Here is a 21,605-nt window from a genome sequence, read left to right on the forward strand (position 1 = left end):
CCCCGTGTGTGTGTCTGACCTGTGTGTGTGTGTGTGGTCTGACCCCCGTGTGTGTTTTGTATAGAAGCAATGATCCCATGCATTCTCTGGATGCCAGCAGCCTTATTTGACCTGACAGCAAGAGGTCACACACAGAGCATCCACCCGTACATACACTGGGAAAGAAGAGAACAGGCAGGCGAGCAGAATGTGATTAACGCACACTCACACACTCTAATCTCTCGCTCTCTTTCTCGATCCAAGTGTGTGTGTTCTGTAGTCTTACCACAGGGTGTCGCCTCAGCACCTGGCCTGACCGAGGGAGTGAATGAGCTCTTTCTACATTTACAGAGAGGCTCTCTGCGGTCTCTCTTTTCATTCTCTCGCTCCCGGAGTCCATTCTGCTATCGGGTGTGTGTGATCAAACGTGTTCTCCCTCCTACCTTTTCTCTCTTTCTCTCCGTTCCGTATCTCTCAGTTTGCTCTGTTTACTCAGAGCGGCTGTCGTCGAGTGTGTGTGCGCGCCAGTATGCCATGTCGTCTCTGAGTTCGTCGTTTGTCCAGATAAAACATGAGGACCTGCGGTTCTATGAGAACTGTGGAGGGGGCAGCTTTGGGAGTGTCTACCGAGCACACTGGATATCTCAGGATAAAGAGGTTGCTGTGAAGAAACTACTCAAGATCGAGACTGAGGTAAGACACACACACGCACAGTCTCACACACAGTCTCACACACAGTCTCACACACAGTCTCACACACACACACACACACACACACACACACACACACACACACACACACACACACACACACACACACACACACACACACACACACACACACACACACGCACAGTCTCACACACGCACAGTCTCACACACGCACAGTCACACACACACACACACACACACACACACACACACACACACACACGCACACCCTCAAGGGATTTGGTATGCCTTTCCTCCATGCCAGCCGTTTTGATTTGAGAGCTCTCCTGTTTTCTCTCCAGTTGCCTGTGTGTTGATCTTGGTTTCTCCTCTTCCTCTCATTGTGGAGTACAGTATTGGTTTATAACACAGGCTACTCCCATTGTGTGAGATAAGGTATGGGCTAGCTGTCTCTTAGGTGTGTGTATTTTACCTTCTTGTGTAAATACTAAAGTTCAGTGATTTCCTGACCAAATTCTGGGTGATGGACATGGCCCTCCTTTTCTTCTTCCCTCACAATGAACAAAACACTCTATCCTGCCACATCCCAGTCTGAAGTTGTGACCCAGTATAAATTGGTTTCCGACCCGGCAGAAAACCATGTTGTGGGTTACAGTGACCTGGCCTGGCAGTGACACTGTCACTGACTTCATCCCTGGAGGGCTGAATAACTGTTAGTATATATATATGCTGGCTGGGGTGCTGCCGATCACGTGCCCACGCACAAACGCGTGCCTGAAAAACAGACTCATGTACGCGTGCACATACTCTGCAGGTATTTTTGATTTGAGAAACTCTAGCGTTGATGTTTGATTTTAAAAAAACGCCTGGATCCTGTCAGATGATCGTCATTCATGACTATCCAGTACGGGGCTGATTTTCTAAGTTGTTTTGTGTTCGAGACGTGGCCTGTTAGGGAGTGGATTGATTGCGTGTTTGCCGTGTCGACGTTGTGTTCCTAGGTGCTCTGACCCAAACCTTTTTAGTGTGGAGAAGTTCATACACTGCACAGACGCGGAGCGGAAGGGGCTTTTCTGTACAACCCTCAGATTGCTTAGATCAAATGTAACAGTATGCATGTCGTAGAATTAAGAATTAGACACTGCAATTTAGTAGGACTTCTACTTTTTATTTTATTTTTTATTATTTCACCTTTTATTTAACCAAGTTGGCTAGTCGAGAAGTTCTCGTTTACAACTGGCCAAGATAAAGCAAAGCAGTGCGACACAAACAACAACACAGAGTTACACATGGAATAAACAAACATACAGTCAATAACAGTAGGAAAAGTCTATATACAGTGTGTGCAAATGAGGTGAGATAAGGGAGGTAAGACAATAAATAGTCCGTGGTGACGAAGTAATTACAATATAGCAATTCAAAACTGGAGTGATGGATGTGCAGAAGATGAATGTGCAAGGAGAGATAGTGGGGTGCAAAGGAGCAAGATAAATAAATGCATACAGTGTGGGGGATGAGGTAGTTGGATGGGCTGTTTACAGATGGGCTATTTACAGGTGCAGTGATCTGTGACCTGCTCTGACAGTTGGTGCTTAAAGTTAGTGAGGGAGGTAAGAGTCTCCAGCTTCAGTGAGTTCGTTCCAGTCATTGGCAGCAGAGAACTGGAAGGAAAGGCGGCCAAAGGAGTAATAGGCTTTTGGGGTGACCAGTGAAATATACCTGCTGGAATGCGTGCTACGGGTGGGTGTAGCATCACCAGTGAGCTGAGATAAGGCGGGGCTTTACCTAGCAAAGACTTGTAGATGACCTGGAGCCAGTGGGTTTGTCGACGAGTATGAAGTGAGGGCCATCCAACGAAAACGTACAGGTTGCAGTGGTGGGTAGTGCTCTTACTGTAAGTTAAATACTGTGCATACATTCTCACTCTCTCTCCTCCCTACCAACTCTTCACCCCCCCCCCTCTCTCTCCAGGCTGAGATACTGAGTAGCCTCAGTCATAAGAACATTATTCAGTTCTATGGCGCCGTACTGGAGTCCCCCAACTATGGCATCGTCACAGGTCAGTGTGTGTTTGTGTGTTTCCTTATACACATTCTGATGGACATGGAACCGTAGGTCTAGGATCAACATTTAGGTTACTGAGTGTGTGTGTGTGTGTGCTGAGTTTCCTGGCAGGACATTTGTAACTTAACCCAGGATGTTTTTATGTGTGTTCACTCCATGTGGTCATATGGTTGTTATCAGCTCTGTGACAGCACGGCCCATATGACTTACAGAACACACTACCCTGTGTGTGTGTGTGTGTGTGTGTGTGTGTGTGTGTGTGTGTGTGTGTGTGTGTGTGTGTGTGTGTGTGTGTGTGTGTGTGTGTGTGTGTGTGTGTGTGTGTGTGTGTGTGTGTGTGTGTGTGTGTGTGTGTGTGTGTGTGTGTGTGTGTGTGAGCCTGATGTGCTAAGCTGTGTTTGACGTTTCTCAAGTCGTTGTGATAAATGAGTTCAGGTTGTGAGTGACAGGAGGCTGCAGAAATAACCCTGTTCTCTCTGTGTGTGTGTGTGTGTGTGTGTGTGTGTGTGTGATATTTATGTCTGTGTGTTTGTTATGCACTACACGGTACTGTATATTTCATGTAAACTGTCCTTGGGTTTTAGAGACATTATGTTAGACACACTCCAGTTATTATTCAGCTTTTCCTGTCGAAAAACAATATCCTAAGTATAAATACAGCAATATATATACAGTAATAAATACAGTGATATATATACAGTAATATATACACACTTAAGGGTAACAAAAAAAAGAAGTTCTGAATAAAATATATATATATGTGTTTTTAAACAACTGCAATCTTCAAGGAGATGGTCTGGTGTGATGTCATCGGCCTCCATCTCACTTGAGGAACAATAGAGAACATAACAGGAAGGGTCCACCAAAAGAGAGAGGCCGATGACATCACGTTCGCTCCAGTCGGAGAACCCTGGGTTATAGTGTGTGTTGTGATCTCCTCTTTCAGAGTATGCGGGCGGAGGTTCTCTGTATGAGTACCTCTCCAGTGAACAGAGTGAGGAGATGGACATGGAACAAATCATGACCTGGGCCATGGAGATAGCCAAAGGTAAGGCTAGAGAGATAGATTGACCCATGTTTTATGTTCTCCCGTACCTAGAGAAACCTTAGCATGCTAATTAAGCCCTTTGGTACAGTTCTGTCTTCCCTAAAGGCAATAGGGGGCATATTCTCATCTGGTGTGAGGATCAGTGACTTGTTTGGAGACTGGTAGCCATTGTTTAGCCGAGTTGTCAACAGTTTGCTGGTCTGTTATTGGTTCGTGGCTGAGGATGTTTAATGTTTCTGTCCAATAGGAATGCACTATCTTCACTCGGAAGCACCAGTCAAAGTCATTCACAGAGACCTCAAGTCGCGAAACGGTAACCAAATGCACACGCACTCCGCAACCAAACGTATACCTACCCACCAGGACATCCAGCATTGCACACACTACTGCTGCTACGTAATCGTTTTCAGACGTGAAATAATGGCTATAGCTTCATACAAAAATCACAAGAAGAACCCCCCCCCCACTTGTGAACTCACTCAACTCTTTGTGTCTCAATACAGTGGTGCTGACTGCAGACAAAGTGCTCAAGGTACAGTAGGGATAACTGACAATTATTCTATGCTCCACTCATCCATCCTTGATTATTTTGAAACCAAGTGTCCCGATGCTGTCTCTCTCCCCGGTCTGTTGTCAGATCTGTGATTTTGGAGCGTCTAAGTTCCAGTCCCACACCACCCACATGACAGTGGTGGGCACCTTCCCCTGGATGGCCCCAGAAGTCATACAGAGTCTACCTGTGTCAGAGACCTGTGATACCTACTCCTACGGCGTGGTGTGTGTGCGGGAGGGGAAGCATCTAATATTTTCTATGTCAAGTGGCTTTTCAGGAGAATATGTCCTGTATCATTGTGTGTGTTTGTGTGTGTGTGTGTGTGACCAGGTGCTATGGGAGATGCTGACACGGGAGGTTCCGTTTAAAGGCTTCGAGGGGCTGCAGGTGGCTTGGCTGGTGGTGGAGAAACAAGAGGTACAGACACTCATTCACACACACACACACACACACACACACACACACACACACACACACACACACACACACACACACACACACACACACACACACACACACACACACACACACACACACACACACACACACACACACACGCCCAAAGACACATTGTTCTGATTTCGGATTAGTTGAGAGCTTCAAAGGGGCTCAGTTTCACTCATTAAATAAAAGACGGTCATATGCACTACCGAACATAAAACAAACACGCAAAGCACTGAACGAGCAACACGCACAGAGCTGGAGTAACAACGTGATTCTCTCATGCTTTCCGCTGTGAGGAGGGTAAGGGGTATTTTTAGGGTTGATGTCAGCTCTCTGCTCTTGTAAGGCATGGATACTCTGCTGTGGAGCTAGGCCAGGACCTGTAGTTTTACTGTGTGTGTGTGTGTGTGTGTGTTTGGGTGGTTATACTCCTTGCTTAATTTGTAAATCGGAAGGTGCAGTAACTAAAAGGAAGGTGCAGTAACTAAAAGTGTATGGGGGGGCGGCATTTGCTTTCCAACCTGTGTTTTCCCACAATTGTATCTGAAATATTGTGAAAGGCCTGTTTTGTCTGCATGCTGTTCACTGACAGATTTGCAGTGTGTTCCCGACTGTAGGCTATGCCTTGTTATTGGGCTGCACACAATCCACAGCCAGGCTTTTCATATTTGTTTTTAATAAGCTATTGATCGGCTGTGGCTAAATTATAGACCTACCCTTGGTGTTGTATTCTGAATTATTTCAGTGGATCTCACTCTAGTTGCGTGAGAGATTCAGGCCCGCTTCTGTCTCTCACCACCGCAACGGCCACGATTTGGTCTGTCTCTAGGCTACCATGTTGCTCAAACCGTCAACCCGGGCCGACCCAACGCCAATCACTTCTTGGAATATCAGGCATGTTTTCACAATACGTTTTTTTTTTAGGTGGCAGGAGAATTACAGAGAAGGCAACTCCAATTAACACTGGTTGCGTTTATTGGACTTTTTAACATTGCAAATAGAGAAAATGATTCTTCATGCCAGGAGAGGTACCAGATCCGGGCAAATAGGTTCCCGGAATGAAAACAGTCCAAAACTGAGAAGTGCCAGATGATGTTCCTCAAATGAAGCACTGGTTATACTGTGTGTTTGTGCATGCGCAAGTGTGGAAGGGGCTTCAAACCACGTCTGTATTCCAGTAATAGTGTGCTGCCCTGTCACCCATAGAGATCTGAGAACATGACTCCTGAGTATCCCAGCGTGCTTTTGGATGAGGTCCAATAGTAGGCCCTAAATAACCAGAGAGAGAGGAGGGGAGCGGGGGGGGTGACTATTATACTAACCGTTACTGAGAGAGATTTATTTCCGTTTTAACCCCCCCCCCCCAGAGTAAACTGTTTCCATATCCCCCTGCCCTTCTCAGTGGATGTATCCTGTAACCCTGGTCCTCCAGTAACCCCCAACAGTGGACCGTTTCATTGTAGTCCTTGACAAACACACCACATTCAACTCTTTGAGGGCTTGATGATTATTTGACTAGTTGAATCAGGTTTGCTTTTTCCAGGGTTACACTAAAAAGGTATATACTGCTGGGGGTACTGGAAACGCTGCTATAATCTGTTACTATGTACTGCCCCTCCCCACCCCCCTGCCTCTTACTGGAATGTAGCAAAGGCACAGTTAGCATTATGCTGTAACTGATGGGTCTCTGGTTAAACTCCCTGCTGATCAGGGACTGTGTCGCCTCTAAGACAACATTTTAAATGTTGGAGCCGCCACATTTCCTACTTCATATTGTGAGTGTGTTCCTATGGATGTAAGATTCCACTGAGTGTGTGTGTGTGTGTGTGTGTGTGTGTGTGTGTGTGTGTGTGTGTGTGTGTGTGTGTGTGTGTGTGTGTGTGTGTGTGTGTGTGTGTGTGTGTGTGTGTGTGTGTGTGTGTGTGTGTGTGTGTGTGTGTGTGTGTGTGTGTGTGTTCCAGAGGCTGACCATCCCCACCAGTTGTCCGCCTAGCTTCGCTGACCTGATGAAGAAGTGCTGGCAGGCCGAACCAAAGGTGAGAGGGCAAAGGTCAGGGCTACCACACAATCTCCATATCTGGCTATGGAGACTCCAAATCCTGCATACCCGATACACTGAGTGTATAAAACATTAGGAACACCCCCTAATATTGAGTTCCACCCCTTTTTGCCCTCAGAACAGCTTCAATTCATCGGGGCATGGACTCTACAAGGTGTTGAAAGCGTTCCACAGGGATGCTGGCCCATGTTGACTCCAATGCTTCCCACAGTTATGTTGAGTTGGCTGGATGTCCTTAGGGTGGTGGACCATTATTGATACACAGGGAAACTGTTGAGCATAAAAACCCAGCAATGTTGCAGTTCTTGACACACTCAAACTGGTGTGCCTGACACCTACTACCATACCCTGTTCAAAGGCACTTCAATCTTTTGCCTTGCCCATTCACCCTCTAAATGGCACACATACACAATCCATGTCTCAGTTGTCTCAAGGCTTAGAAATCCTTCTTTAGCCTGTCTCCTCCCCTTCATCTACACTGATTGAAGTGAATTTAATAGGGGACATCAATAAAGGGATCATAGATTTCACCTGGATTCAAACTGTCAGTCCATATCATGGAAAGAGCAATGTAGTTCTCCAGGGCCAGAGTTGGACACCCCAGCAGCTGGTCTTGAACTTAAGACCCTGTGCTCTCAAGACTAGCTCATTATGAACTGTTGCAGAAGCCTGAACTGTCGATAAAGTCCTAATGTGCTAACTTGGCAGTGGTCATACTACAATTCAATTTGAGTCATATCTGAAAGATATCAAAAGTGTGTGTGTGTGTTTTCTAGGAGCGTCCAGTGTTTAAGCAGGTGTTGGGGACTCTGGAGACCATGTCTAAAGACAGCAGACTACCAGAACAGTGTAACTCCTTCCTACACAACAAGGACCAGTGGAGGTACTATTAACATTTGTGTGTGTGTGTGTGTGTGTGTGTGTGTGTGTGTGTGTGTGTGTGTGTGTGTGTGTGTGTGTGTGTGTGTGTGTGTGTGTGTGTGTGTGTGTGTGTGTGTGTGTGTGTGTGTGTGTGTGTATTGTATTAACATTTGTGTGTGTGTGTGTGTGTGTGTGTGTGTGTGTGTGTGTGTGTGTGTGTGTGTGTGTGTGTGTGTGTGTGTGTGTGTGTGTGTGTGTGTGTGTGTGTGTGTGTGTGTGTGTGTGTGTGTGTGTGTGTGTGTGTGTAATGTATGTGATATGCAGGTGGTACAGTAAGCACAGTCTGGATTGTTTAAGCTCCATCTTTCTGCAGCCAGACACGGGACAAAGAGCAGCTCTCACTGTATACACTCACAACCTAACAAGAGGCCCCTGTGTGTGTGTGTGTGTGTGTGTGTGTGTGTGTGTGTGTGTGTGTGTGTGTGTGTGTGTGTGTGTGTGTGTGTGTGTGTGTGTGTGTGTGTGTGTGTGTGTGTGTGTGTGTGTGTGTGTGTGTGTGTGTGTGTGTGTGTGTGTGTGTCAGGAGAGAAGCTGAATGCATGACCCTGCTGGCTCGTTGGCTTTAGTCTATAATAAGACTCTGGAAGCTATCCATGTAGGAGATTCCTCTACTTAGCCTGTTTCCACCAGAGAGAGAGTTCACAAAAGAAGCATATAGGAGGGCAGCTAGAAGCCAAGTATGGGAAAAACAGGGGAGGAGGCGCTGTGTAGAGAGAGGCAGAAATGTAAAGAGCGCACTTGAAATGTAAAAACTGAGCAGGAGAGAAGAGGGACCGAAGACAGACGAGGAGGAGGAGGGGGGAGGTGACAGATTCTGTTTGTGTTTGACATGAGTGTGGCAAGCTAATCAATTATGAGGGAGGTATGGAGAATGGGTGGAAAGATCTGGGAGGGAGGGAGGGAGGGAGAGAGGGAGAGAGGGAGAGAGAGAATCGAGGGGAAAAGGGAGGGATAGTGATCGAGGGAGGGGAAACATTGAGGGCTTTAAGAGGTGGAGAGAAGTAGGGATAGAGGGAGAGGTAAGAAGTGGGACTGGGGGTTGGAGAGGGGGAGGAGTTTAAAGAGAGGGAAAAGTTTAGGGGGAGGGACATATGTCCTTGCGTCAGATGTCTGTGTTTATTTAGGTGCTGTGAGAGCTGCTGGTGCTTGCGTGTGTGAGCGAGAGGGAGGAAGAACATTCCATTATGGCTCTTCAAATCATAGACTAAACAGTGCCACATGCTGGAATAAACAGGCAGTACTAGACAACTGCTAGGTTTCAGATTACAGGGCTTCCAAAACAGAAACTAGATCCCCGTACTGCTTACCTTGATAATAGTTTACGAAGCCACTGCCCCCAGATTCCAACATGAGCATTGATGACCAGATATCAATGGAAGTGAAGGGACATGGGCATACGAGTAACAGTAGCTTTCCTCTCTGTAGGTGTGAGATAGATGCCACGTTGGAGAGGTTGCGGAGGCTGGAGAGAGACCTGAGTAGCAAAGAGAAGGAGCTGGAGGAGAGAGAGCTGAGGCTGAGACTGTGGGAGGAGAGACTGATGGAGAGGTCCAATGTCACCCCTGTGAGTAGTCTACATGTTTGGCCGGGTTTCAATGACCATGACGCTTCAGTTCATGAACATTTTCTAGTTGTTTTACAACCTTATGCGATTTAAATGTTAGAAACCGTCATGTTGTATGGTGTCAAAGCCCCACATCCCCAGAGTAACAATGAATTCATAAAGAGTGGTGAGGGATGACATCTGGGTTGTGTTCAACTGCCCCCCCCCCCCCCCCGTCACCATCTCTTTCTCTCTTTCAGTTCTTCTCCCCCATGGCATCAGGCATCAGCTCGGAGTCGTTCTTCCGTTCTCAATCTCAGGAGTCCAACAGCGCCAAGATATCCTGCCTTATCAGAACCCTCAGCAACGGAGAGAGGGAGAGGGGTGTGGAGGGAGGGATAGACAGGGGGATAGGGGGGTTCCAGTCCATGATTAGGGGCTTCTCAAGCAGTCTTGGGGAGACGGATGGGGATGGAGGGATAGAGGTAAACTGGGGGGAGAGAGAGAAGGAGAGGGGGACGGAGGGAGGGATAGAAGGGGGTCGGCTGGAGCTAGGGGAAGGGGGTCGGCTGCAAATCATGCTAAAGGGCTTCCAGGGTGGGATTGGAGAGATAGATGGGGAGACTGAGAGGGAAGAGAGGGGATGGGGGAGACTGGGAGACAAGAGGGATGGAGGGAGGTAACAAAGGAGGAGAGGGTGGAGGGAGGGAGGATACAGTCCATGTTTAGGGAGCTGAGTGGGGGGAGTATGGTTGGGTTTGGGGATGTGCTCTCTCTGGATGATATGGGGGGGATAGAGAGCATAGGGGACATGGATATGAATATGAACATGGGGGAGATATGTGACCTTGGGGGGGTAGGGGTCAGGGGTGACATGGCTAATGTTGGGGTCATAAGTCATAAGGTCAGGAGTGAGTTAGGGGTCAGGGGTCAGGGGGTACAGGTGAGCATGCGGACCACATCCAATCAGAACTCTTCTAAGACCTGTAGCGTGCGACATGGAACCAAAATCAATATGGCCGCCGCGACGCTGGACATGAACATGATGGACCTGGGCTGGTCTGACGATGACAGTGACTAGGGGAACACACAAACACAATTTTATTTTTTAAATTGAAGCCAAATGTATACACGCCCCTGTGTGTGAGGACTGTGGGGCATAATAGTGAAGAATTATGAGCAGTGTGGATTTCCCGCTGCTAACTGTCATGTTGTTCTGGGCCCGGTTTCCCAAAAGCATCGTAATAAGCTCATCGTTTAACCCAGTTCATCGTTACAACTATGGGATCCTATGCTTGTAATGATGAACTTAGCCTGAAGCTGCCTTTTTTTGGAAATCGTGCCCATTGAAGCTTTTAAAGTGACATGTAAATGATGTGCCATATTAACAAGTGTTACATAGACCATAGAGCACTTGAACACCACTCATTAGTTGAGGCTAGGCCTAGGTAAAGGGTACCATCCAATGTTTTCTGCTTTTCGACTTGTACACTTGTTAGACGATACAGTTGATTTGTTCAAAATACTAAGCTTTGAATTAATGGGTTTCTTACTGTGATCAAATGTGTGAAACTATTTTGCAGCTTGTACTGTATTGTTTTTCAATAAATTCAGAAAAAGTACAGATTTTCATTTTTATTTCTATTCTTACTAAGTCATATGAATAAAATGTCCAAATGCTTTATACATTTTCACATAGATTTCAGGTGCTAAAACAGTACTACACAAATGTATTTTATAATTCAATAGCAACATCAAACCTGTTTTGAGGGATTATGTAGTAACACATACATGTATTTTACATAAAATACCTTCTCTCACACTTAGCAACATAATGCAGAAAATACACACCCTACAAATAGCGAATGGAAAAACGACCTTGCTTCTTCCCAGCCAGTACCCACTTGTCTGGTCTCCCCCCTAACCCTTACCTCTACACACTGAGCAGCAGGGCCACCCCAGCCAGTACCCACTTGGCTGGTCTCTCTCTGGTCTTGAGGCTGAAGGTCCAGACATAAGTGGTTCCTCTCAGCTTGGTCTTGTACAGGGGACACTCGTAGATGTTACGCGTCTCCTGTCTGTCGTTCGGTACAGCTCGGACTGAGATGACTGGCATGGAGGGGGTTAACTCCTTCAGACGAGCCTCCGCGATCACCCCACCCTGAGTGTCCCATCTTGCACCTGGGGGAGAAAGAGGGGAAGGGTGAAGATAAATGAACTAGGATATAGGTGTTCATGAGAAGGGGAGACGAGTGTTTACCTTCCATGTACAGTCCGTATACGTATACTCCCTCTCTGGCTGGCTGGTTGAACTCTTCCTTAAATTTCTTAGTCACATCCACAGTCAGGTTCATCTTATCTAATGGCCACTCATTCTTACGAGCCAGAGACTGCATCACCGCTGGAGGTGAGAGGGGGAAATTGAGGAAATCATTCCACTGAACAGAGAATACCAACGAGGCAACTGACATTCACATCATAAGTCGGTAATGTAATTAGAAGTGGTTGGGTATGTTGTTTCTAGGGGGATGTGTGTGTTTGTTGCCTGTTAAGAAGGACTGTGGGTTAAAGAGTCCAGACAGCCAGATGACGGTGGGTAGAGCCAGGTCCTGTGTCCAGCTGTCCAGCTCTCTACAGCGCAGCAACACGTCATTATACCTGGTAAACACACATGCACACATAGCATCACATCATCTTGCGTACACGTTGGGGCAGTGGGAGAGTACACCCAGTGACTCACCACTGGGCAAGGCTGTAAGTGGAGGGGTAGGCCAGTTTGGTCCAGGTGTCTGGGACGTTATCAAAGAACAGAGCTGCCTGGATCTGCTCCATCTCTGAGGAGATCGCCAGCTCACCCTGAACGGAGAAAAACACAGCGCTGTCATGAGCCAAAACTACCCATTCGCCCTTATGTCTTCCATCAGTCCTAGTCTAATTTACCAGCTGATCATGGGTTCCCGTGTGGCGCAGCGGTCTAAGGCACTGCATCTCAGTGCAAGAGGCATCACTACAGTAACCTGGTTAGAATCCAGGCTGTATCACCGTGATTGGGAGTCCTTAGGGCGGCGCACAATTGCCCAGCGTCGCCCGGGTTTGGCCGGCGTAGGCCATCATTGTGAATAAGAATTTGTTCTTATCTGACTTGCCTAGTTAAATTAAGGTTAAATATAAATACATTTTTTTTAAACTAGCCCCTAACCCACCTTCAGCCCCAGGTCCAGCTCCTTCAGTGAGCGTCGTATCTCGTAGATGAGCGTGTTCATACGCTCACACTCCTGGAAGCAGACCAGGATGTATGGTGATCTCTCAGCTGTCTTAGACGTGATGTCTGACATGTTGTACTCTTCTGGAAGCTTCTCCAACACCTCGTCTAGGATGGTCTTCACCTGCAGAGAGGATGAGAGATGAGTGTGTGTGGGGTCCAGTGTATGTGTGTGTTTTTAAATGTGTGTGTCTGGTATGAATGTGTGTGTGTGTGTTTAAATGTGTGTGTGCGTGTGTGTGTGTGTGTGTCTCTCATATACCTTCTCCTCTACGGTCTGTGAAGCACCCTCTCCCATCACAGAGTCAGGTGACTGCAGCTCCAGCAGTGTGTGGAAGAGGTTATCAGAGGTCACCGTCAGAAACTCTATCTCTGCGTTGGGGTGTAGCCCATAATGCACCGGGCTCTCATGGGGCAGCATCTCATCTATGTAACCATGGTAACCCTGGTAGTCCAAGTTCGAGGGAACCACAAAGCCCGGAGCCAGAGCCAACTTCCTGTCAGACTGGTGGAAAGGTTGTGGGTTTCTTTGTAACATTATCATCACAATCACAATCACAAACACACACACACACACACACACACACACACACACACACACACACACACACACACACACACACACACACACACACACACACACACACACACACACACACACACACACACACACACACACACACACCTGGTTGGGCTGCATGTATTCCTCCAGGTAGGTTCTACAGAGTCTTCTGTCCCAGTCGTCTGTGATGTGACCTCCGTACATGATCTCTCCAAACAAATAGCGCAAGTCCTCCCACGGCACCTGAACACACACACACACACCAAATACATGAACAATGACTCAACATCATCAATCATCATCACTATCACCATCCTGATCACTATAACACGGTAAACAGTGACTGACCTGTGAGTTGGCCTCCAGGTAGTTGTAGAGCACATTGACAGAGATGGTGAGGTCTCCAGTGTTAAAGGGGTATTTCCTGTTCCAACCCTGAGGACCGAACTTGCGCCTCTCAGCCACACAGGCATGAAAATAACACAGAGAGAACAGGATGGTCTTAAACTCCTGCTCTCTACTGCACTGATCCAATATATCCTAGAGAGAGAGTGATAGAGAGAGAGAAAGACAGAGAGATATTTGAGTTTGTGAGATATTGATAATATATTGGGACAGCAATTAGGGATGGGGAGGTACTTGAATTTTCAAAACGAGCTTAGTCTAGTATTGGATCAACTGTTGTATGATTTTTTTATTTCTTAAAAAAAAACACTTTGAAATGTCGCTGTACAGGCTACTGCTGGTTCTTATGTTGCGTTTTACATGAAAATGCAATTTAGCCTACTTTTAGCGCATTTTAAGCTTGCTCTCCAGTCAGTCCTGACATCGAAGTCGGCCTGTATGCTCCCCACTTCAAATAGCGATAATAGGCGCGCACATAATCGTCCCCAGGCTAAATGCGCATTATTGGAGTAGATTGCTAAAGGGAATTTATTAAAGCACAATTTAGGGGGAAGAATAGTCTGCTGGTGAACGAGATAAGCGGTAGCCTGACAGAGCTGCCAATAAAATTTGACAGACCATTGAGATCCATGCAAAACACTCGCCAGATACATGTTATTCAGCCACTGAGGACAGAAATGTAACGCTGTGACGTAACAGACACTCAGAGGTTATTTCGTTTTCAATTTATTGAGCTAGGCTGTATCAAATATGAGGCAAATTCTATCACGGGGAACATCAGACTTTATTTATTTGTTTATTTATTTATTTTAGCTCACATCAAACTTATAATCTTTCACAAAATCGCCTCTATGACCTACTTCTTTATTACGACGTGGAAACTCGATTTCAGAACCTTGGACAATTCTGATGTTCACAACCATAACAGCCTTGAACTCAAAGCACTGGACAACCCGTCTTTACCTTTAAATTAACAAAGTAAATATAGAAATATCTTTATAACTTTTTCACATATCAACTTGAAATCAGTGAGTAATATGTTTGTTTCGCTTTGGAATGTTATATTGCTCATGTTTATGAACACAGAGCACTAATGTCTATGCTTAATACTGTGATTTAGAATCTGTCCCAAATGGTACCCTGTTTCCTATTTAAAGCACTGCTTTAGACCAGACCCCTTTGGGCCATGGTCAAAAGCAGTGCACTTTATAGGGAATAGGTTGCCATTTCAGAGATAGCCAGAGCTGAGCTAGCTAGGCCAACTGAACTGATGCCATGCATTTCATTTTGCTAACATTGAAGCATTTTGTTTTCCACAGGCACTATTGACCATGGGAACCGTAATGTCTATCTCGCTCCGCAAGAAGGCAGTCCTCTTCAAAGATGGGCCGGACACTGTGGGCCACTTGATGGAAGTCCAGACCGGTAAGAGCGCAAAAGACAAGACTCTGAAGCGCTACTCACCATGGAGGTGGATTGTGAAGAAGAAGAGCTCCAAGAAGGTGCAGGCCCATGAGAACACCAACCAAAACAACATTGCCCATCTGAGTAATGAGAACCTGGAAAAGTCTCAGTCCTTCTCCAACCTTTCCACCCTCACCCTTGAGAAGTCTCAGTCCTGTGACAAGCTGTCCACCCAGGACCAAGGCACTCCAGCCATCTCCAACAACGCTGCCTCATTGGTCGAGAAGGCCCCCTTATCCAACTCAAACACGGCCCCCGACACGCCCCAGATGGTGACCGTCCAGGACCTCGACGCTCCCAGGAGGCTGGTGATGGTCCACGCTACAACCGGCGAGCTGCTGCGCTGTCTGGGTGAGTTCCTGTGCCGGCGCTGCTACCGGCTCCAGGACATGTCTTCCATGGACCCGGTGCTGTGGCTGCGGGTGGTGGACCGTTATCTGCTGGACAACTGCTATCAGAGCCAGAGCTGCATCAATCCGGCCGCTGTGGTCTTCCTCTACATGCTGTGCCGCGAGGCGGTTTCCTCCGAGGTGGCCACCTTGCACGAGCTGCATGCCGTGCTGCTCACCTGCCTCTATACGACCTGCTCCTACATGGGTAACGAGATCGCCTACCCCCTGAAACCCTTCCTGGTGGACACCTGCAGGCAGACCTTCTGGATCCGCTGCATGACCATCACCAAGCTGATGAGTGTCAAGATGCTCCAGATGAACACAGACCCTAACTTCTTCTGCCAGGTGTTTGCTGACCTGAAGAACGAGAGCCAGAAGGAGGAGAAGAAGAGCCGCCTGCTCAGCGGTGTGTACAGCACTCAGTGAGGGACCTAGGGTATAGGGGCCAGGGGAGGGCGGGTGCCAACTACAGTCTGGCAATTCAAAATGGGAGGGAGGAGGATTGGAGAAGGGAGGGGGAAGAGGGTGAGCTTTGATGGGAAAAGATGATTTATAGATTTTAAGGGTTAATGTGAGGGTAAATTTGACTGGAAAGAGAACACAAATCGGTAGCTATGAATGTGTGGAGGACTGAGGCTTTAGCTTACGATCTACTATACCTGCCTACTGTCTGATGTGTGCACTTCCTAGGCACCTTTGAGTGACTGGAGTGCTCACATTGAGGCTGCAGCCCACCAGCCCATCTGACTGTGGGAGATGTGTACATCCTACCACTGGAGGGAAGGAGGCACCCTTGAGTTACTGGACTAGTGCTCACATCACACTGAGGCTGCAGCCCACCAGCCTATTGTTCTGACTGTGGGAGATGTGTACTTCCTACCACTGGAGGGAAGGAGGCACCCTTGAGTGACTGGACTAGTGCTCACATCACACTGAGGCTGCAGCCCACCAGCCCATCTGACTGTGGGAGATGTGCACTTCCTACCACTGGAGGGAAGGAGGCACCCTTGAGTGACTGGACTAGTGCTCAGATCATGGTTGAACAGACAAGCTGCGACCCTGGCGCTTTAGACAGTGAAGTAAACACCAATGTTCCCCCTCAGCAAGAATGGGACAGTTCCAGGGGACAGGGGTTTGTTTGAGGACCATTGGTTCCGATGTATTTGAACGAACAGTATGACTGTTTTGAAATAAAATGCTTTAAATCTTTCTTAAAAACATCACGTTGTGTCCTTATAATTTTACAAATATATATTTTCCTTGTCATTTTGAGATCTTGGTGGAGATAATACTTTACGAGTGATGGAAAAAGAACCCAATTGTCATACCTGAGTAAAAGTAAAGATACTTAATAGAAAATGACTCAAGTAAAAGTGAAAGTCACCCAGTAAAATATGACTTGAGTAAAAGTCTAAAGGTATCTGGTTTTAAATGTACTTAAGTATCAAAAGGGAAAGCAAAGTCTATATATCAAATTCCTTATATTATGCAGATGTTCTTGTTTTTATTTATTTATGGAAAGCCAGGGGCACAGTCTAACAATATTTTACAAACCAGATCAGAGGCAGTAGGGATGAGTTATCTTAATAAGTGTATGAATTTGACTGTTTTGCTGTCCTGCCTGAGCATTGGAAATGTAAGGAGCACATATTTTCTTTCTGAATGTTGTCAAGTAGAAGTAAAAGCTTAAAAATATATACATTCTCAAGTAAAGTACCAGTAACCATGGAAACAAGAGCTTTTCAGTATGTGTGTCATGTTCATGCAGATTTACAGTTATATTTACACTATAAAATCAGTTGTCTTAGTGTTACCAAGTGACTAGTAGCCGAAAGGTTGCAAGTTCGAATCCCCGAGGTGACAAGGTACAAATCTGTTGTTCTGCCCCTGAACAGGCAGTTAACCCACTATTCCTAGGCCGTCATTGAAAATAAGAATTTGTTCTTAACTGACTTGCCTAGTAAAATAAAGGTAATAACAGGATGGTCTTAAACGCCTGCTCTCTACTGCCTTGACCCAATATCTCTGACAGACACACACAGGGAGAGAGATTTGAGTTTGTGAGTGTCATGTTTTGTCTTAGATTGTCTTGTCATTTTGCTTTTCCCTCTGTTCATTTTCCCCCTGCTGGTCTTTTTAGGTTCCTTCCCCTCTTTTTCTCTCTCCCTTCCTCTCTCTCTTCTCTCTATCGTTCCGTTCCTGCTCCCAGCTGTTCCTATTCCCCTAATCAATCATTTAGTCTTCCCACACCTGTTCCCGATCCTTTTCCCTGATTAGAGTCCCTATTTCTCTCCTTGTTTTCCGTTCCTGCCCTGTCGGATCCTTGTCTATTGTTCACCGTGCTGTGTCTATGTATCGCCCTGTCGTGTCGTGTTTCCCTCAGATGCTGCGTGGTGAGCAGGTGTCTGAGTCTGCTACGTTCAAGTGCCTTCCCGAGGCAACCTGCAGTTCTTGATCAAGTCTCCAGTCTGTTCTCGTCTTTACGAGTAGAATTATGCCTTTTGATTGTAAAGTTACTTTACTGGATTAAAGACTCTGTTTTCGCCAAGTCGCTTTTGGGTCCTCATTCACCTGCATAACAGAAGGATCCGACCATAGAATGGACCCAGCGACTACAGATGCTCGTAACACTGCCGTCGAGATCCAAGGAGCCATGCTCGGCAGACACGAGCAGGAATTGTCTGCTGCTCGCCATGCCGTGGAGAACCTGGCCGCTCAGGTTTCCGACCTCTCTGGACAGTTCCAGAGTCTTCGTCTCGTGCCACCTGTTACTTCCTGGCCTGCCGAGCCTCCGGAACCTAGGGTTAATAACCCACCTTGCTACTCCGGGCAGCCCACTGAGTGCCGCTCCTTTCTCACCCAGTGTGATATTGTGTTCTCTCTCCAACCCAACACATACTCTAGCGAGAGAGCTCGGGTTGCTTACGTCATTTCACTCCTTACTGGCCGGGCTCGAGATTGGGGCACAGCTATCTGGGAGGCAAGGGCTGATTGTTCAAACAATTACCAGAACTTTAAAGAGGAGATGATTCGGGTTTTTGACCGTTCAGTTTTTGGTGGGGAGGCTTCTAGGGCCCTGGCTTCCCTATGCCAAGGTGATCGATCCATAACGGATTACTCTATAGAGTTTCGCACTCTTGCTGCCTCTAGTGACTGGAACGAGCCGGCGCTGCTCGCTCGTTTTCTGGAGGGACTCCACGCAGTGGTCAAAGATGAGATTCTCTCTCGGGAGGTTCCTTCCAGTGTGGACTCTTTGATTGCTCTCGCCATCCGCATAGAACGACGGGTAGATCTTCGTCACCAAGCTCGTGGAAGAGAGCTCGCATCAACGGTGTTTCCCTGTTCCGCATCGCAACCATCTCCCTCCTCTGGTTCAGAGACTGAGCCCATGCAGCTGGGAGGTATTCGCATCTCGACCAAGGAGAGGGAACGGAGGATCACCAACCGCCTGTGCCTCTATTGCGGATTTGATGGACATTTTGTCAATTCATGTCCAGTAAAGGCCAGAGCTCATCAGTAAGCGGAGGGCTACTGGTGAGCGCTACTACTCAGGTCTCTTCATCTAGATCCTGTACTACTATGTCGGTCCATCTACGCTGGACCGGTTCGGGTGCTACATGCAGTGCCTTGATTGACTCTGGGGCTGAGGGTTGTTTCATGGACGAAGCATGGGCTCGGAAACATGACATTCCTTTCAGACAGTTAGACAAGCCTACGCCCATGTTTGCCTTAGATGGTAGTCATCTTCCCAGTATCAGATTTGAGACACTACCTTTAACTCTCACAGTATCTGGTAACCACAGTGAGACTATTTCTTTTTTGATTTTTCGTTCACCTTTTACACCTGTTGTTTTGGGTCATCCCTGGCTAGTATGTCATAATCCTTCTATTAATTGGTCTAGTAATTCTAGCCTATCCTGGAACGTTTCTTGTCATGTGAAGTGTTTAATGTCTGCCATCCCTCCCATTTCTTCTGTCCCCACTTCTCAGGAGGAACCTGGCGATTTGACAGGAGTGCCGGAGGAATATCATGATCTGCGCACGGTCTTCAGTCGGTCCCGAGCCAACTCCCTTCCTCCTCACCGGTCGTATGATTGTAGTATTGATCTCCTTCCGGGGACCACTCCTCCTCGGGGTAGACTATACTCTCTGTCGGCTCCCGAACGTAAGGCTCTCGAGGATTATTTATCTGTGTCTCTTGACGCCGGTACCATAGTGCCTTCTTCCTCTCCGGCTGGGGCGGGGTTCTTTTTTGTTAAGAAGAAGGACGGTACTCTGCACCCCTGCGTGGATTATCGAGGGCTGAATGACATAACGGTTAAGAATCGTTATCCGCTTCCCCTTATGTCATCAGCCTTCGAGATTCTGCAGGGAGCCAGGTGCTTTACTAAGTTGGACCTTCGTAACGCTTACCATCTCGTGCGCATCAGAGAGGGGGACGAGTGGAAAACGGCGTTTAACACTCCGTTAGGGCATTTTGAGTACCGGGTTCTGCCGTTTGGTCTCGCCAATGCGCCAGCTGTTTTTCAGGCATTAGTTAATGATGTTCTGAGAGACATGCTGAACATCTTTGTTTTTGTCTATCTTGACGATATCCTGATTTTTTCACCGTCACTCGAGATTCATGTTCAGCACGTTCGACGTGTTCTACAGCGCCTTTTAGAGAATTGTCTCTACGTGAAGGCTGAGAAGTGTTCTTTTCATGTCTCCTCCGTTACTTTTCTCGGTTCCGTTATTTCCGCTGAAGGCATTCAGATGGATTCCGCTAAGGTCCAAGCTGTCAGTGATTGGCCCGTTCCAAGGTCACGTGTCGAGTTGCAGCGCTTTTTAGGTTTCGCTAATTTCTATCGGCGTTTCATTCGTAATTTCGGTCAAGTTGCTGCCCCTCTCACAGCTCTTACTTCTGTCAAGACGTGTTTTAAGTGGTCCGGTTCCGCCCAGGGAGCTTTTGATCTTCTAAAAGAACGTTTTACGTCCGCTCCTATCCTCGTTACTCCTGACGTCACTAGACAATTCATTGTCGAGGTTGACGCTTCAGAGGTAGGCGTGGGAGCCATTCTATCCCAGCGCTTCCAGTCTGACGATAAGGTTCATCCTTGCGCTTATTTTTCTCATCGCCTGTCGCCATCTGAGCGCAACTATGATGTGGGTAACCGTGAACTGCTCGCCATCCGCTTAGCCCTAGGCGAATGGCGACAGTGGTTGGAGGGGGCGACCGTTCCTTTTGTCGTTTGGACAGACCATAAGAACCTTGAGTACATCCGTTCTGCCAAACGACTTAATGCCCGTCAAGCTCGTTGGGCGTTGTTTTTCGCTCGTTTCGAGTTTGTGATTTCTTACCGTCCGGGTAGCAAAAACACCAAGCCTGATGCCTTATCCCGTCTGTTTAGTTCTTCTGTGGCTTCTACTGATCCCGAGGGGATTCTTCCTTATGGGCGTGTTGTCGGGTTGACAGTCTGGGGAATTGAAAGACAGGTTAAGCAAGCACTCACGCACACTGCGTCGCCGCGCGCTTGTCCTAGTAACCTCCTTTTCGTTCCTGTTTCCACTCGTCTGGCTGTTCTTCAGTGGGCTCACTCTGCCAAGTTAGCTGGTCATCCCGGTGTTCGAGGCACTCTTGCGTCTATTCGCCAGCGATTTTGGTGGCCGACTCAGGAGCGTGACACGCGCCGTTTCGTGGCTGCTTGTTCGGACTGCGCGCAGACTAAGTCGGGTAACTCTCCTCCTGCCGGTCGTCTCAGACCGCTCCCCATTCCTTCTCGACCATGGTCTCACATCGCCCTAGACTTCATTACCGGTCTGCCTTTGTCTGCGGGGAAGACTGTGATTCTTACGGTTGTCGATAGGTTCTCTAAGGCGGCACATTTCATTCCCTCGCTAAACTTCCTTCCGCTAAGGAGACGGCACAAATCATCATCGAGAATGTGTTCAGAATTCATGGCCTCCCGTTAGACGCCGTTTCAGACAGAGGCCCGCAATTCACGTCACAGTTTTGGAGGGAGTTCTGTCGTTTGATTGGTGCGTCCGTCAGTCTCTCTTCCGGGTTTCATCCCCAGTCTAACGGTCAGCAGAGAGGGCCAATCAGACGATTGGTCGCATACTACGCAGCCTTTCTTTCAGAAACCCTGCGTCTTGGGCAGAACAGCTCCCCTGGGCAGAATACGCTCACAACTCGCTTCCTTCGTCTGCTACCGGGTTATCTCCGTTTCAGAGTAGTCTGGGTTACCAGCCTCCTCT

General features: G+C 47.5%; 3 protein-coding genes across 3 annotated transcripts in view; 2 read left to right on the forward strand and 1 right to left on the reverse strand.

The window, feature by feature from the left end:
* The first annotated feature begins 37 nt into the window (after positions 1 to 37).
* LOC124040640 (mitogen-activated protein kinase kinase kinase 20-like) lies at positions 38 to 10,364 on the forward strand. Its single transcript, XM_046357724.1, has 12 exons — positions 38 to 672; positions 2,623 to 2,710; positions 3,662 to 3,763; positions 4,011 to 4,076; positions 4,267 to 4,295; positions 4,401 to 4,538; positions 4,647 to 4,733; positions 6,722 to 6,796; positions 7,596 to 7,702; positions 9,166 to 9,304; positions 9,544 to 9,768; positions 10,254 to 10,364. Exons 1-12 carry the CDS (start codon positions 70 to 72, stop codon positions 10,362 to 10,364), a joined length of 1,770 nt encoding a protein of 589 aa, XP_046213680.1. The 5' UTR covers positions 38 to 69.
* Positions 10,241 to 21,605, reverse strand: part of dnah9l (dynein, axonemal, heavy polypeptide 9 like) — an 85,546-nt gene continuing 74,181 nt past the window's right edge. Inside the window, exons 55-62 of the mRNA XM_046357725.1 lie at positions 13,456 to 13,647; positions 13,231 to 13,350; positions 12,808 to 13,050; positions 12,487 to 12,669; positions 12,024 to 12,139; positions 11,829 to 11,941; positions 11,544 to 11,684; positions 10,241 to 11,464 (exon numbers count right to left, since the gene is read on the reverse strand). Coding sequence (XP_046213681.1) covers positions 11,217 to 11,464; positions 11,544 to 11,684; positions 11,829 to 11,941; positions 12,024 to 12,139; positions 12,487 to 12,669; positions 12,808 to 13,050; positions 13,231 to 13,350; positions 13,456 to 13,647 — 1,356 coding nt within the window. The 3' untranslated portion in view covers positions 10,241 to 11,216. The remainder of the gene's footprint in view (positions 11,465 to 11,543; positions 11,685 to 11,828; positions 11,942 to 12,023; positions 12,140 to 12,486; positions 12,670 to 12,807; positions 13,051 to 13,230; positions 13,351 to 13,455; positions 13,648 to 21,605) is intronic.
* Positions 14,838 to 15,794, forward strand: LOC124041555 (cyclin-dependent kinase 5 activator 1-like). Its single transcript, XM_046359277.1, has one exon. It carries the CDS (start codon positions 14,844 to 14,846, stop codon positions 15,792 to 15,794), a length of 951 nt encoding a protein of 316 aa, XP_046215233.1. The 5' UTR covers positions 14,838 to 14,843.

Source organism: Oncorhynchus gorbuscha, linkage group LG08, assembly GCF_021184085.1.
Source record: "Oncorhynchus gorbuscha isolate QuinsamMale2020 ecotype Even-year linkage group LG08, OgorEven_v1.0, whole genome shotgun sequence".
NCBI lineage: Eukaryota > Metazoa > Chordata > Actinopteri > Salmoniformes > Salmonidae > Oncorhynchus > Oncorhynchus gorbuscha.

Coding starts and splice junctions, on each gene's coding strand:
- LOC124040640 (XM_046357724.1), top strand. CDS start 70: ATGATCCCATGCATTCTCTGGATGCCAGCAGCCTTATTTGACCTGACA. Junction 4,734..6,721: donor TGGTGGTGGAGAAACAAGAG/GTACAGACACTC, acceptor TGTGTGTTCCAG/AGGCTGACCATCCCCACCAG. Junction 7,703..9,165: donor CACAACAAGGACCAGTGGAG/GTACTATTAACA, acceptor TCCTCTCTGTAG/GTGTGAGATAGATGCCACGT.
- LOC124041555 (XM_046359277.1), top strand. CDS start 14,844: ATGGGAACCGTAATGTCTATCTCGCTCCGCAAGAAGGCAGTCCTCTTC.